The sequence below is a fragment of the Lepisma saccharinum genome, chromosome 10 (assembly GCF_977018435.1).
Source record: "Lepisma saccharinum chromosome 10, izLepSacc3.1, whole genome shotgun sequence".
In the NCBI taxonomy this organism is placed as follows: domain Eukaryota; kingdom Metazoa; phylum Arthropoda; class Insecta; order Zygentoma; family Lepismatidae; genus Lepisma; species Lepisma saccharinum.
This window is the reverse complement of record NC_139238.1, coordinates 80,220,135-80,237,117: the sequence shown is the minus strand read 5'-3', so window position 1 is coordinate 80,237,117 and position 16,983 is coordinate 80,220,135. Positions and strand designations below refer to the sequence as shown.

At 36.3% G+C, this 16,983-nt stretch overlaps 1 protein-coding gene across 4 annotated transcripts in view; it reads left to right on the top strand.

Annotated features, from left to right (window-relative positions):
- Positions 1-16,983, top strand: part of LOC145993977 (ATP-binding cassette sub-family C member 4-like) — an 87,082-nt gene that overhangs the window by 36,163 nt on the left and 33,936 nt on the right. For all 4 annotated transcript variants that reach the window (XM_083130002.1, XM_083130003.1, XM_083130000.1 and 1 more), the window contains exons 12-16: positions 2,374-2,557; positions 3,984-4,169; positions 6,106-6,320; positions 7,695-7,978; positions 10,680-10,759. In XM_083130002.1, the coding sequence (XP_082986128.1) occupies positions 2,374-2,557; positions 3,984-4,169; positions 6,106-6,320; positions 7,695-7,978; positions 10,680-10,759 (949 nt within the window). The remainder of the gene's footprint in view (positions 1-2,373; positions 2,558-3,983; positions 4,170-6,105; positions 6,321-7,694; positions 7,979-10,679; positions 10,760-16,983) is intronic.

The following is a 16,983-nucleotide window of genomic DNA, read 5'->3' as shown; positions in this document are numbered from 1 at the left end:
ATGTTTCAGGCCCTATCCCCACATCCCCCTACATATGCCTCATGACATGGTGCAAAAAGTGGTAACTTTATGTTTTACATCAGATGAGCAGTCGTTCAGTAATGATACACCTGAAGTCAAAAGTCCTCGTCGTTTACTCCTGATTGCAGGGCGAATGTCATTTTGGAGCAGATCTGCATAAGAAGTACTGGTCACTGTTATTCCCTTTTCCAAGTAATGTTCAAAAATTATCCCATTTGCATCCCAGAAGAGAGTGAGCATGACTTTTCCTGCTGATAGTTGGGTGCGGAATTGTTTGAGTTTTGGCTACGAGCTATGGCACCATTCCTTGCTCGATCTTTTTGTTTCAGGTTGGTGATGGTGCACCCAGATTTCATCTCCTGGAACAATTCCTTCCAGAAATCCATCACCTTCAAAGATGAGAACAATGTATGCGCTCAAAACGTTGGAAGCCAACTCCAATTTAACCTGGCTGGTAACACGAGAACACTTCTTGATTAATGTTTAAATTAAAATAAATTTATTATAATTAAATTAAATAATAAATAAAATATATAAATACATTAATATTGTTATTGTTACACAAATAGGTAAAAGAGATGGTACAAGAATAAAGATATAATCCCACGTATTCATCTAGCTTACCTGTAGTTAAGATTGGCATAATTTGCATAAAACAAGTGCCCAGACAAAAAGATTCATGTTAAGTAGATGAAGAATTGAATATTTAATGAATAACAAATTATGATTTTAGATCATAATTTTGCACATAATTAATATTTTACACATATTGTCATAAATAGTAGTGTGCAAGTGTAAGTCTTTGGTACTGTTCTTCAAAGCTGTATGATGCCGATATTATCCTTGCCTTCAAATAAATTCAGAGGAAATTATAACCATCAATTATACAACAAATTCTCTCTTCTTCTTCTCTTATTCCGATCCTCTTCTACCGATTGGTGTCGAGGTTTTGTAGAGAGCTCGCCATCTGTCACGATCTTCTACCAACTTCCTTCCTTCACTCCACGAGATGTTCCTCCTGCTCAGGATATCCTTCATTCCCTCATTCCATGTCCTACGTGGTCTTCCTTTCGGTCTCTTTGCATCCAATCCTCCCATTCTTGCTTCCCATACCTGTTTAGGTATTCGATGTTCAGGCATTCTGCTGAGGTGTCCAAACCATCTGAGTTGTGCTTGCTCAACATCCTGATATATTGGTTTTGTGTTTAATGTTATTCTGATTGTTTGATTTCTGATTTTGTCCCTTCTGGTCTTTCCCACTGTTCTCCTCAAATATTTCATTTCTACTGTTTGTAAGTTTTGTTTTTGTTTTTCATTAATTATCCAGGATTCACTTCCATATATCAATGTTGGTACATAAGTTGATTTGTACACAATCATTTTTGTTTTTTGGCTTATTTCCTTTATCCCTAAAAATCCTTTGTTTATGGCATAATATAATCTGTTTGTATTCTTTATTCGAGTGTTTAATTCTTCATCTATTTTTCCATTACTATTGATTGTAACACCTAGATACTTAAAACTTTGTACTTGTTTTAGTTCTGAATCTTCAAGGCTTATTATGCAGGGTTTTTCTGTTCTCCCTATCCTTAACACAGTTGTTTTATCATTGTTTATTTTCATATATTTCTTTGACGTGTTACCATTTATTATTTCTAAATTTTTTTGTAGGTTTGCTTGTGAATTTGCAAACAATACAATATTTCTGCATATAAACGTTCAGATACAGTTACAGTTTTCAGTTTCCAATTTCCTACTTTGAATTTTCTCATCTTTGGGTTTATGTCTTTCAGAACATCATCCATCAGAATGATAAACAAGTATGGGGATAAAATATCACCTTGTCTTACTCCTGTTGATGTTATGAATTCCTCTGATCTGTTATTGCCAGTTCTGACATAGCATCTATTTGTTTTGTAGAAACTTTGTATTGCTTCTACTAATTGTTTGTTTACATTGTTTTTCTTTAGGGTTTTCCATAGCTCTTGCCATGGCACCCTATCGAAAGCCTTTTCCAAATCTATAAAGCATATGTATAATTCTCTATTGTATTCTATAACTTTCTCTATTATTTGCCTTATTGTAAATTCTGATCTTGGACACCTCTACCTGGTCTGAATCCACTTTGTGTCTCCTCTAATTTCAACAACAAATTCTATAGAAGCATATTTTCATTATTTAACTTTAGTACTTGTTACGTCTTTTGGGGTGGGGGTTCTGGACCCCCCTTTACACCTGCCCCTAAATACGTCTGTGATGGAAAGATGTTTTAATATCTCCGGGAATTTGATACATATAAGATAGTTAGCTAACTTTGTGATATCTACTATGAAATATTCTTACATTTTTCAGAGCAATATACCGTGATGCAGATATATATCTCTTGGATGATCCTTTATCTGCTGTGGACCCTAAGGTTGGAAAACAGTTGTTTGAAAAATGCATTGCTTCATATTTAAAGCATAAAACTTGTGTTCTTGTCACCCATCAGTTCCAATATTTGAAACAAGTAGACCATATTATTCTTCTCAATAATGTAAGTATGTCAAAGAAAGAAAAAATCTAATACAAACTTCTTTATAACAACTAATAATAGCCAAGAAAATTACTGGTTATAATACTCAATTCAAGGAATTACTAACTAGAATTCAATTAAGAGTAGAGTAGAATTGGTATTTTAAGTCCACTTTTATGGATAAACAGAACTGGCCCTACAGTTTTAATTGGGATCCAGAATTCAATTAAGTTTTAATATTGATTCCTTGTAGTTTGCCATAGAATTTATGAAATTAAATAACTCATCAAATAAATAATGGGGAGGAATCTAACTTCTGAGATCTTTCCTTCAGAAGTGACCAATCACTTCATAAAATCTCTCTAATCAGGACCAGCCACTCATACGCACAATACAGATGACGTCACACTGCCATTTGCAACCACAATTGAGCAAACATTACGCTAACAGTAACATTCGATATATATTTTTTCATTGTCTGAATTACAAATATTTAATTGCAGGCCATTAGTCGCTTTTATATTTTCCTTCCACAATAATTGTGAAGCTTGCAGGCCACTGTGAAGATACAAAACTTTACTTTTATAGTGAAAGATGTCTGGTGATGCATTGAATGCCACATGCGTGCACTTTACGTTTCTGTGAACATTCTCTGGCAAGGCAGAGAGGAAAAATGACTTATGAGGGCAAATAGTTTCATTGTCCCAAATGCAGACCTCTAGTTGAAGCTGGTGTCTCTTCCCAGAGAAGTGTAACAGAGCCATGTTGCCAGAAGCAAGGATGTTAACATACTGGGGATGGATATCAACAGTTGAAAAAAAATATTCTGTACTCCATATCCTTATTCACTTATGACATAAGCATGTAGGAAAAAAAAACAAAAAAACATATTCAATGAGGAAAAACAAAGTGTTGACGAGAAGACAAAATACAGACCCTGTTACTTGCAAAGCAATCGCATACTTGCTTTGGTTGTACTTTCTTTGCATGTAAAGTACATTTGATTTACAATTATGTAGTTTACATTGTATCATGTAGATCTAAAATGCATACTTTAATTAGCATGTTACTAAAAATTTCTGAAAATTTGTCAAAATTATCTGACAGTTTCCTTTCTTCTGTACTGCTTTCCCTTTGTTAAGTTCTATTTCTTCTTCCATATTTTGTAATCATGGTATTACTGTTAAGTAGGTGCAAATGTGTAAATATTATTAGATAAACACAAATATCACTATTTCTTACCAGGTTAGCTGTTAAATAAAATCTAAATTTGTCATCTAATTCACATTACTAGATGATGAAATTTAGCCTAACACCCTCCCCTCCCCCACCTTGGTTCGCCATGAGCTGCCACTATATCTAATACCTAACAGCGAAACTCTAAAATGCAATTGTTCATAGCACACAAAGCAGGCAGGTTTATCTGCATTATCTAATTTATCCCAAGGGACACATAGAAGCCCAAGGAACAATGCAGGAACTGTCAGCAAGTGGATTGGATTTTGCAGGATTTGTCGCCAAAGAGGAGACGGAACTAATCGATTCCTCGTCTGTTGTTAGAAGGTTTTCTACAGCTGCTGCTTCTCTTGATAGGTTACTTCCCACATCTGCAATTAAGATAGCTACTTCACAGGTAATATATCAACGAATATAATTAATAGTGTTATTTTTAAAGTGTGAGGCCACTCACATAGGCAGAGAAGAATGAACTTACCAGAATGGCACAGCTCCGTGGACTGTTTGTTGCCTGCCTAGATGCAAGAGGTGATTTCAAAAAGACAGTGCAGTTCTGGAATATTAGGGAAAAGGCACTTAAGTTACACACTGCCGATTAGTGTTTCTTTCATCTAAGGCACACTGAATCATTTAAAGAAAATATTATATGTCTGGAAGGTTTGCTATTAAAAGAATAAACATAAATAACAGTCTGCTGTAAAAAATTGAATTTTTTGACTAAAGTGCTTTTCTAGAACAGCCTAGAACTTAAATACTTACGAATGAACATCATTTCCCTCTGATTTAAAAAAAATTACAATAAATTTGGGTTTGCTTGTTATTAAGTCCAATTTATGTACAGAAAGTCTAATCGGAACTGGATCTACAATTTAAAGTGGTATCGGAACCATTATGTGCCTCCACTAGCTTTTAACCCAGGATCCCTTGATTACAAGGCGATGACATTGCCACTACACTATAGGGGAGGCACTGCTATAAGAATGAGAATATTGTCTTTATTGTGAGCTTCTGTATAAAATATTTAGTGGGTGTTTCAATGATGAAATCTGTGAGGTATAAATGTACACATTATGCTTATTTATGTTATGTGTAGAAAACTTCTTATGTTACGTGCCAGCAACATATTTGTTAAAACACTAAAATAACACACAAACAGCACGATAAAAAAACACTTCGGAGTTCTTCCAAGCTTTCAACTCCTTCACGGAGTCATCTTCAGGGCTGGTCGAGGAAAGACGAAGTAGATGCGGTTGTCGTTACACTGGCATTACTGTATGTGTCCGTCGGCAGATGTCGTTGCAGTCTTGCAGTGTTGGTAAGAATTGGTGTGTTTGGAAGACTACACAGGGCTCTCCAATGGCATAGTGGTACACCTTGCAATCAAGGGGTCCCAGGTTTGATACCCATTGGAGGTGGTTCGGATCTCACTTTAAACTGTAGTCAAGTTCCGATTAGTGCCTCTGTGGATATAGTAGACTTAAAACAACAATTCAATTCAAGCAAGTGTATAATAAATCAAATTCACGATATCATAAGTAAATTGTACATATTATGCATATATTAACAAAATATTGAAGCTGTCCATATTTTCAGTTTTCAGAATATAAAAGCCTCATGGATATAATATGGTTATGGGTTTTCATTTCCTAATGGTAGTTCTGCCCACATGAATATTAATTGATAACTACATTTATGAGAAATGATCACATTGTACGTATAATGGTTGTGGAAAAATATGATTATCTTGCAACTCATGTTTTTTTATATAATGTCTAAGTTGCACAAAAGTTTCAGATGTTCATCATGACAATTCATGGCCTCACATGGTCAATTTGACAGCAACAACTCTCCAAAAGGGTTTTCCTTCATGTTCTTACATTCCGGACTTAGACTTCAGTGATTATCAGATTTGTTTGAGCCGCTTAAAGAGAATACGCGTATGAGAGGGTAAAAATTGAAGACTGATGGAGCACTGACAAAAGATGTCCTGCAGTGGCTACAACAGCAGTCAACTTCCTTCTATGCCAGAGGACTCAGGGAACTGACACAATGATGGCAGCAATGCCCGGATTCTACTTTGAAAAACTCACATAGTTTGGTGTTATTAGGACTTTCCAATTTTTTTCTAGAAATAAAAGGTTCTGTCAAACTTGAATGACCCTTGTATATAACGTTTTCATGTAAACATTTTAATTTTTTTGCATGTGTATATGTGGATAAAGAAAAAGATCGCATATGTTGAAATGAATCAATTTTTGTTTATCACAGTATTACAGAATAATTCACCAGATTAAGAAAATAGCACTATATTGATGTTATGAACTTTTTCACAGAGCTTTTTACATCTGCGACAAGCACAGGAAGGATATAGAATGAATGAAGCACCACAAGAAATTGCAGAACTACGTCATGTAGGAGCTGTGGACTTTGCAGTATACAAGAGCTATTTCCGGGCGGGAGGCAATTGCTGCATCATATTCATAATGTTCTTCCTATTTGTTATTGCACAAGGCATCGCCAGTACTTCCGACTACTGGATTTCATTCTGGTATGTGCTCAAGTTTCAGAGTATGTAGATTAATTTGAACTTGTCTTGTGACTACAATCATAGTTCTGAACTGGCCTAGTTAATCTTGATACAAACACAAATCGTGAGGTTACTCATATCAAAACACTGTGGACTGCATGTGCTGTCCCTACAGCCCACTTTCCATGGTTCAGCGGACATCAGCACATGTGGTGCTGTCATGTTCCCACACATCTTTACTCCATTGAATAAAAATCTGTATGAAATCGGTTCCATAATGTGAATTGACAATGATAATGGGTTTTAGAAACAGCTGCAAAGAACTTCAAAACAAGACCAAGATCATATTTGTAGGACTACTCAATACTAAGATAATGTTACGTAGAAATTTCCAGCGAAATAATAATATTGTTTCACAAAATTGATGAGAACCCTATTTTGGCTGATTTAAAATTCTGAAAATTAAGAATTGTATTTAAAACCTTTATACCTTCACTGTATTTCAATTTCACCACGATCGAACCACATTTATTTATTGAATTTCAAGGAGAGCGGTAGTTTCAAAAATACACAAAAAAAAAAAGGCGCTTTCTTTGTTCACATGATGAAACATGAAAAGCATACCCCAAAAATTTGGTTACCATAGATTAACACAGAATTGAATAAGCTCAATTTTCATGTAATTCGTTTTTATGTAGGTCTACTGGTTAATATTTAATTGGACTCCAAACTCGAGTATCCATAATTTTTAATTGGATAGTAGTGATGGTAGCTTTTGGGTTGTGCATTGATGAGTCAGTAAGGACAAACTATTTCATGTATTAAGATATTTGTTTTGAAAAAGAGAAACACAAAGGCAGAAATCTTGCTTTGAATTATAGACTAATAATATTAATACAGAATCAATAAAATTATTGGCAATTATGTTGATCAAGTGATACACTGTAAAAACAAAAGAGCAAGTGATTTATGTATCTTGATGTTTTCCATGCCCTCACACTGAGGGTCTACAGAAACACATTAAGTAAATCTTCTGTTGTGAGGTAAAGGTAAAGATAAAGTGTACCCCTGTGCATAGCACCACGCCATGAAGGCGTATAGGGGGTGTGGGGGTAACGCCCCACACTTTCTTGATCCGGTCGTGAGTGGGGGTGATGTGATCAGCATCACGCCCCTGACCGCCTTTACCCCCCAGGGTTTCCCCCAGGTACCCATGTTATTCGATGCTGGGTAGGCGCCGGGGCCTACCACCGTTAGAAAAGTTCCCGGATTTGAACCGGCCGGGGATCGAACCCGGGACCTTGAGCATGGTAGTCAGACGCGTTACCGACTGAGCCACCGCGGCTACTGTTGTGAGTAGAATTCCAATTATTGTAATTGAAATTTTGATTGCAGGACAAATGAGGAGCAATTACGAACAACTTGCAGAACTTCAGAAACAAAATTCACCAAAAACATCCTCACAGTTTTCAAGACAGGACTTGGAAGTTGTGTAATCCTGGACAGAAATATAACCATGAGCATTTACGTTGGTCTCCTTGGGGCAACAATAATTTTCGTGCTAACAAGGTCATTCTTCTACTTCTATGTCTGCATGCGGTCATCGACAAAGCTGCATGACAAAATGTTCAGAAACATTACAAGAACCTGGATGGCCTTCTTTGATACCAACCCTTCAGGTTTGTGTAATATATGTGTGTACAGGCAGATATTTTGTAAACGGATAATACATTAATATTAACATCAGTTCACAAAAATGTATGGAACAATCGGTGTGTGTATGGTGCATGCTAGGGAAACCCAGGTATACCTTGACGGTTTTAAGGGGTAAAGGAGAGCCGAGTTACACCTTGATTGATAGGTCTCTTAATTTCATATAACTTTTCTAGGAAATAGTTTTGGATATTTATATAATGGGCAAGCAAGAACTAGTTTATAGTTTGATAAGTCTCTAACTTCATATTAAACCGGAACAAAAAGCAAACATTTTCTAAGACATCATGTGAAAATACATACAATACCCATTTGAAATCGGGATGGGTTACAATATTTTGTGAAGTGTAAAGGGGGACATATTATTATTATTATATATATTTTTTTTTTACTTGAGAGGGGCGATTATGACCTGGAGATCTATTCTAACCAACATTTGCATATCTTTTACTGTAAGCAAGATATTACAAATGGAAACCTAGGTGACTTAGGTGGTCTTGGGATTAGCAAAAGACATTGTGAAAACATGGATCATAGGTTCGAATTCCAGTTAAGTAGTGGATGTTTATTATTTTCTTCTGCCATTACCATGCCCTTTTATTGTCATGATAAAACCAATTGTATAAAAATCAGGGTTGTTAAAGGTCCAGGAATTTTAAATAAATTCAATTACGATCCAGGAGAGAAAATCGGCAAGCGTAAATGGATTCTGGAGTGTAAAGAACCTTTTTATCTGTAAAGTATTTCAGTTCAGTCCAGGATCCTTTTTTTCTGGATATATTTAAATAGGGTCCAAGTTCCGTATTGGAATGAAACAATATGCAACTTGGACCAAATTTAAATTGTGCTAGAAGAAAGGTTCCGGTCCTATTGCAGAACCCAATAGAACCCATTAGAATTTATGGGTCCCTGGACCTTTAACAACCCTGATAAAAATACAACATAAAAATGTAAAAACAGAAAAAGATGTTATCTCTCTTAAGCCAGGAAAATGTAAAAACATGAACACTAGGATCATTTTTTTTTTATTTGAAATGATAATAATAGCCTGGAGCCCTCAACGCAAATAAGGAACAAATAAAAATTATAATAATTGCTTCTCCATTTCCCCCATTCAAATGATGTGATAGGTGCTAGATATCTTCGATGAGGATTTCAAAAGTTTCTGTTCTGATATGACAGGTGCCCAGAGGCATGTAGCCGGTGTTACCGTAGGTAACAGCAAAATGTAAAGAATTAAAAAGTTATTTCAATAAAATGACAACATTGTTAAATGCGTTAATGAACACCGTTGCCGTCAAGTATATATTGCCTAGGACATTTTTTCTGCAGCCGACAGAAGCGAAGAGAGAGGCCGTTCTGCTACCCTGAAGAGGCAACAAGGGAGAAGAGGGCACCAATGCAAGGAAAGAGCGGGGAAGGACTTTATGGGGTTATTCATATGCCTGCTAAGGGGCCCTGTTGCCATTCAGACCTACGGGGTCAGCCAGTGTTGTCACATCGGATTGGCAGAAAAGAGCTAAATTTTGCCTAAAATAGGAATACCATTTTTGTGAAGCAACTAGAGGTAGACTCCAGAGCCAAGGCTGGATTGAACTACAACTGAGACCAGTTAGGTAATAGACGAAAATATAGTTCCTTGGTGTGAATCGTGATTTGGACAAACCTTGCTCCAAAATACTAAGTTTGCTTCCCTTCCACAAAGGAGCGGAGTTCTGTCGTCTGCTCAGTGCTCACCACACAAACGTCAAACTGACCCGAGAAAAATGTGGTTCTTCTTCTTCCCCTTCGCACCTCATTGCAAAGAAACAGAGACAGATGAAGAATTGACAAGGGCCTACCACTATTCATTGGATTTTTTTGGTCATTGTCTCATGAGTGGTAGTTCTTTCTAGGAGTGTTTGTGGCTAAATCACTTTGCTGATTGCAAGACAAGAATGAAATGAACAAATATCTAGCACGAAGACATGTTTTCTTTACTGGGGGGATGGGGGGGGTGATAACGTCTAGCAGGCATAATTGTCGTACTGATAGCCGGTAACAGTGTTAACTATGTGGAGAAGTTACTTATTGTGTAACTTACTTTCTGAATAGCTTAATGTAAGTAGAATTAATCTGTTGTCTGCAAGTAATAGGCTGTGCCTAACCAGTAAAGGTAAAGTTCCCCATCCATACAGCACCATGCCATAAAGGCACATTTTAGGTGATGTGGGGATAGGGACCCACACGTTCTCGATCTCGGCCATTTTGGAGGTGATGTCATCAGCACACACTCTGGCCACCTTTACCCCCCCCCCACAGGGGTGGGGGGGCAGGTACCGATTGATTTGAGGCTGGGTGAGCCCCAGTACATAAAAAAAAATGTGCTTCAAATCTACTTGAAGCCTCCAAACCGCATCTAGCATGTTATTTTAACATAGTGGATGGGTTAGTGGCTTGTCAAGAAGGTTATATCCCCTTCTATACATTGACTTTCATTAAACAAATAAAAGATGCCTAATACATGAAAATGGGGTGAAATAAATGGAAGTCATATTCTCCAATTAGAAACTTTGTATCCATGCTTCTGGAAAGAGCATGTAAATTATTGTAAATAAGTCTACATGTAAGTTTTGACATGTTACATTATCACCTCACTTTAATGAGCTTTATTGTGTTCTCTAATAGGTCGAATTTTAAACAGATTTTCAAAGGATATGGGTGCTATAGATGAATTTTTGCCAATAGCTATGATTGATACATTGCAGGTAAATATCTTGTTAGTTTTGTTATAAGGAAAAAAAGATACATATTTGATATGTATGTATGTATATTTGTGTGTGTGTTCACTTGAGGGAGGGAGTGATATATTGAAGTTAAGTACCAATATATATATTAAAAGGCTTCCCATTGTCATCTTGTAATCAGCAGATACAAGGTTCAATGCCCTGTGGAGGCACATATTGCTTTGCATCACACCTTGAACTGTTGGTCAAGTCCCAATTAGATTATATGTGCATCAAGTGGACTTAAAACTCAAACTCAGTATGAATGAAAGATAATTTGATGGCAACAGATGCATAAAATTCCACATGATAGATCTGTCATAGTGCAAGCAAAGTCCTATTCACTTATCCATGTCAGCATCAGTGACAGCTTGTGGTTTGGAATGCTGGTGGTTGCAGTGCGTTAAGAAATAACAGAATAAGTTGTCTTTTCTAACATCTTATTCCCTTAGGCTACACTGCATAAGCGACCCTTGTACTTTACTGTTTCGGCATAAAAAAAAAATATGTTCACTTGTAGTACTTGATTCATGCTTCGAATTGGCACTGTGCATTTTTCACTTAGAAGTTCCTGTTCTGTGAAATAATATAAACTTTCTTACATTGCTTACCATGTCTGCTTTCCTGTATCGAAATCCATGTTGAAACACGCAGTATTGCCAGGTCGAACTTTGGTTTTTAACATGGATATGTATGCGAGTTTCCACTAGGATTAAACTTTCTCTTTATTTCGTGTTTTCATCCGTATTTATGATTTTTATTTTATTTTTGGATATTGAAGATTGTATAAATATATACATCAAAACTCTGAGTCCAGCCCACTCAGTGTTTTTCAAAACTTGGCACCATTGTACATAGGTGACAAAAATGAAAACATTGCAACTATATAATCAACTTAAGATTTATAATTATATGTAAGTCCAGAAATAAGTGGTGTTTGTGCAACTTTGTCACTTAAGCAGCAGCTGTCACTGGTCAGCATTTTATCATTTAAACTCAAATAAAATAAAATCTTAGCATTCATAAGTCTGAGAGAAAAAATTCAATGTGTAAAAATTGTAAATATCTGTATTGCACAATTTTATATCATGATTTTACATTGTTGCCATTGTTGCAGTCTCACTGTTAGAAACAGAATTGTAAACCCTGTACCTAAGAGAAAGCAATAATTTCATTTTTGCTTTTGTTAAGATTGCACTAAAAAATATAGAATGTGAAATAAAGTAGATACTACAGAAGATTTAAATAGATGTCTTCTACATTACCTACCTCATTTTGTCCAGCTGTACTTTGCACCTTGTTGTGTTTGCTTTGATGGACATACATTTTTTAAATGTAAGTCTATTGTTACGTCTGGCAATATCTTGTATACAGTAGCAATATTCATAGGACAAAGCAAATGGCTTCAAAGAATGTGGAATCTATCAAAGACCTTGGAATAATGTAGGGTAAAAGATCTTAGTTACAATATATCATGCTCTAGTTCAAACCTATACTTTATCATACCAGTGCATCAGTATTAAGCCTAAGTATAATGACATAATTTGTATGTAAAGGTAAGGTAAGGTAAAGTTCCTTGTGCTCATTGCACCATGCCACTAAGGCCCGCATTAGACAAGAGCATTTTCCTTAGAATTTTTGCTAGTATATATGCTCCCAAAAATCTTATAGCATTTTTTATAGCAGACAATACTTTACACGGAAGCATTTCCTGTAACATTCCGGCTAGCATTTGCGATTGCGATGCAAAGTGTGCAGAGGAATAAAGGGTTTTCCAATAAGAACGATATGATTTTACATTGAAATAAAATAAAAAGTATTTCAGATACAACCAAACTTTTTATATTATTTTGTTTAGTATACTGTGACAATTCATCATGGCTAAATGCAGGCTTCAAGAACGTTCGGTTATTATCCAAAAAAAATTATGAAAATAAACGTTCTATTGAACTTGAAATGGATCATAATTTTGGGCAAAGAATTATCTTCTCAGATGAAGCTCATTTCTGGTTAAGTAGATATGTTAACAAACAAAAATGTTGTTTTTGGTGTGAAAACAATCCACAAGAGATTCACGAGAAGCTCTTGCATCCGCAAAAAGTCACTGTATGGTGTGGTTTATGGCATGGTGGCATCATTGGATCATTCTTTTCCCAAAACGAGGTAGGAGATGCTGTTACAGTGACTGGTGAGCCGTACCGATTGATGTTAACAGATGTTTTGTGGCCAAATTTAGATGAAATTGATTTGGAGAACATGTGGTTCCAACAAGATGGTGCCACATGTCACATTGCTAATGCCACTATCGACGTATCGCAAGAACAGTTTGGTAAAAGAATAATTTCAAGAAATGCAACTGTTAGTTGGCCTCCAAGAAGTTGTGATTTAACTCTTTTAGATTGCTTTTTGTGGGGTTATTTGTAATCTATAGTCTATGCAAACAGACCACAAACCCTTGATGCATTAAGGTTGAACATCGAATGATGCATTCGTGACATTAGGCCCAAGTTATTGCACAAAGTCATCGAAAATTGGGTTCATTGAATTCACTCGTGTGCACAAAGTTGAGGTGGACACTTAAATTATGCGTTATTCAAAACACAATGTAATAAATTATGCTTCAAAATAATATAAAAAGTTTGGTTGTATCTGAAATAGTTTTTATTTTATTTCATTGTAAAATCATATCGTTCTTATTGGAAAACCCTATATATACAATGCAATAAGCATACAAGATGAGTCAGTGTTTACAATTGAAACAACTAATTTATTCTTCTATACGTGTACTGCATACACTATAAAGTATGTATTTAAGAAATTCTATTGATTCGTATGTAATACCTTTTTGTAGGAAACGTTTGCAACGTCCTCCAGTTGGACACTAGTCGTTACAAAGTTAGTCCGCTGCTCCTTTGTCGGGAACATGAGACACTCTTAAATTCACTAGGGCTTGCTGGGTAACAAGAAATACAACATGGTTTTCAAAGTTAGACACAGTTTTATAATTACTTATTGTATGCGGACTCACACAGATTTACACACATTATTTCAGCGTATCGCCTTAAAGAAACACAATTAATGCAAACCAATAACACTATTCTTGCATTCCATTTTCCCATTACCACATGCTTATTGATTCCTCCACCTTGGCCTGTTTTTCAAATCAGTCCGTCGTCAGGAGAAAACATTCAGGCAGGTTCATACACTTCCCCAGCCGAGATAGAAAAGTGATGTCAATACAAACAGATTATGACGTATTTATAAACATACATACAAGTTCCAAACGAAACTGTACTAATCTAACTATAGTCGTCTGTGACATCTTACAAGTAATTTAAAATAACAAACATTTAAAAATCTTAATATCTCAACAAATATTAAGCAAACATTCAGGTTCGTTACACGTTATTCCTCTCAGTTGAATAGTTATCTGCTTTTAAAGATATGAATTGATACATTGTTTACATCTCACTCGGTCGCCATTACATCTGCACTTGTGACCTAGATGTCACTTTTGATAGGTTATGCTATGGAAATAGAACTGATTCTATCCTTGAGAAATGTCATGAAATATGCCATGGCATCTGAAATGCCATAAGATTTTTCACTTTACATGGTAGCATTTTGGTCATGGCTTAAATGTTAAGAAAAATGCTTTCATCTAAAGCGGAGAGATGAGGAGGTAGAACCCACACATTCTCGATCTAGGCCATGTGTAGATGTGATGTGATCAGCACCATATTCCAGCTGCCGTTACCTCCCCAGGGTTGCTCCCTGGGTACCCATTTGAGGCTGGGTGAGCCCCAAAGCTGCTTTTTGCAGAAGCAAGGCTGGAAATTTTCTGACTTTAGTTCACCCAGCCCATAAATTGAAGCTGGGTCTCCTGCATATCAGTCAGATGCCCTACCGACTAGCCACCACAGCTCCTAATTTGGAGGGGATATCTGCAAAGGATCCCTCTAAGATATAGTAAACTATTTTGTGCGTAAACATCACAATTTAAGACTATTACATATATGTTTCTGTGCACATCTTAGTTATTGTTGAGAATTGTTTTGGAAATTTTAAATCAGAAATATACTGCAGATTAAATGCAGTATGCATGCAGATAGCCATTTTGCTGCAGGTGTATGGTGAAATACAATCCCCCAGCTATTTTAGGTATTTGATATTTAGGAAGTTTATTATTATTTTAGTTGTTATTCTTAGTATGCTTCAACAATATATACTCATAGCAATATGTTTAAACAATTTACATTTTAAGAAGGAAGGTAGTAAGACATAAAATTACCCACAAAATGCAATAATCATGCAAACTGAAAAAATATCATTTATCTTACATCTAGAGGCATTGAAATAACTTTGTCTTCTGGCTGTAAAGCTTTAAAGGTAAATGGAGACTGAAGCAAACTCACAGTAACAATTCTAACCTCGACTTAGAGCTTCGAGGTTTTTTTTTTATTTGTTTGTTTAAGTCCACTTTATGCACAGATAGAACTAATTGGGACTGGACCTACAGTTTAAAGTGAGATATAAACTACTCTGTCCCTCCACCAAGTATCTAAACCAGGATCTCTTGATAACAATGCAATTACGTTGCCACTATGCCATCGAAGAGGCCCTAGTTCTAACCTCATCTAAAGAGGTGGTTCATTACTTTACTACATGATGTCACTACTGACTGAGCAATAATTAAGCATAATCATTTTCCCCAGGATATCATTTTGCCCCAGGATATCATTTTGCCCTGGTTCTCCCTCACAAGTTGTGAGGCAACCACCACTTTAGTATTTCTTTTTCAATAATAATATACATATTATTTTTTTTTGTATGTGTTTCGTGTGTAGTTTGCACTCTTCTCTGGAGTATAAGTGATCCGGTCATGGAGGACTCTAGCTAGAAGGTGCAGGTAGAAATTTTGTATTTTAATTATATATTTTTTTTCTTGGGTTTATATTAAATATTAATCTATTCCTATTCTCCTGGGGTATTTGGGTTATAGTCAGTGGTCGGAAGTAGCACGCTACTTGTAGCGTCGCTTCTGTAGCTAGCTACAAAATTTGTAGCGGTAGCTGTAGCGGCGCTATATTTTGGAAATTGTAGCTGTAGCTGTAGCAAAGTTACAAAATTACTGTAGTTGTAGCGAAAATTTCGCTACAGCTACATTTCTTCTGCATTTTGAGGAAAATTTTGAATCTGACCACAGCGTTAAAGAAAAATTCGACAATAATGCTTACTTTTGTAACACCCCGCTCCTATAGCACGACAACCCATTATTGAGCCCTGGCTTACCTACCAACTGCTGGCCTCCCTCCCACGCGGGCCCCCAGGGGGCCGTGGAGATCTGCAGCCAGACTAGGGGGACGGGTGGTCGGCCCGACCAACCCCCAGCCATCGTAGGACTTCTTCACTCACTCGGAGCTCCCCAATTTCCTCACGATGGTGGGTTTGCGACCGGCCCTATACACACCAGGCCCTATACTAAACCCGGGATCGAACCCATGCCGTCCCGCAGCCGCCGTCCAAAGCAAGGTGCCTTAGACCGCACGGCCACGGAGGAGGACAGGAAGTTTATAAAAAAAAGTTTATCATATGCAAATAATCTAGATCATAAATATCTTGATATCGCAGATTATAGATATCTGCGTAATTTATTTCATTAGTATAGAATAAATTTAATATCCAGATAACTAAACTGTACTGACATATGTGAATATATTCTGGCTAACAGCTACGTTTTCTTAGCTGCATCGCTATTTTGGGGAGAAACATGCCTCATTTGCTGCACCCCTGAAAAAAAACCACCAGGAACAAATCCTGTGGATATCCATGGTGTAAGAGACAGGAAATGTAATTAATTACTGTGTTAAACACTTCTTGCAGTGTAAAAACGAGCCACCAATGGATGGACAATAACAATGCAACAGTGCCAGCCAGCATTTAGTGGCTCAGTACATTTTCAGCATTGATCATTGCTAGTACACAGGATCTCACCAGCAAAAAATTATTGTTACAAAAATGATAGACATACACTTTCTGGAATTACAATTATTTTCGTCATAATATTTGTTCACAAATTTTAAAATTGCAATACATTTAGAACACTCGGGTTTACGAGTACACTTCAGTTTCCTCAATATATTTTCTGATATTGTAAAACGTATGTACGAGTTATTGCCTTTTCTGCAGACGATAATTTTCTTTAG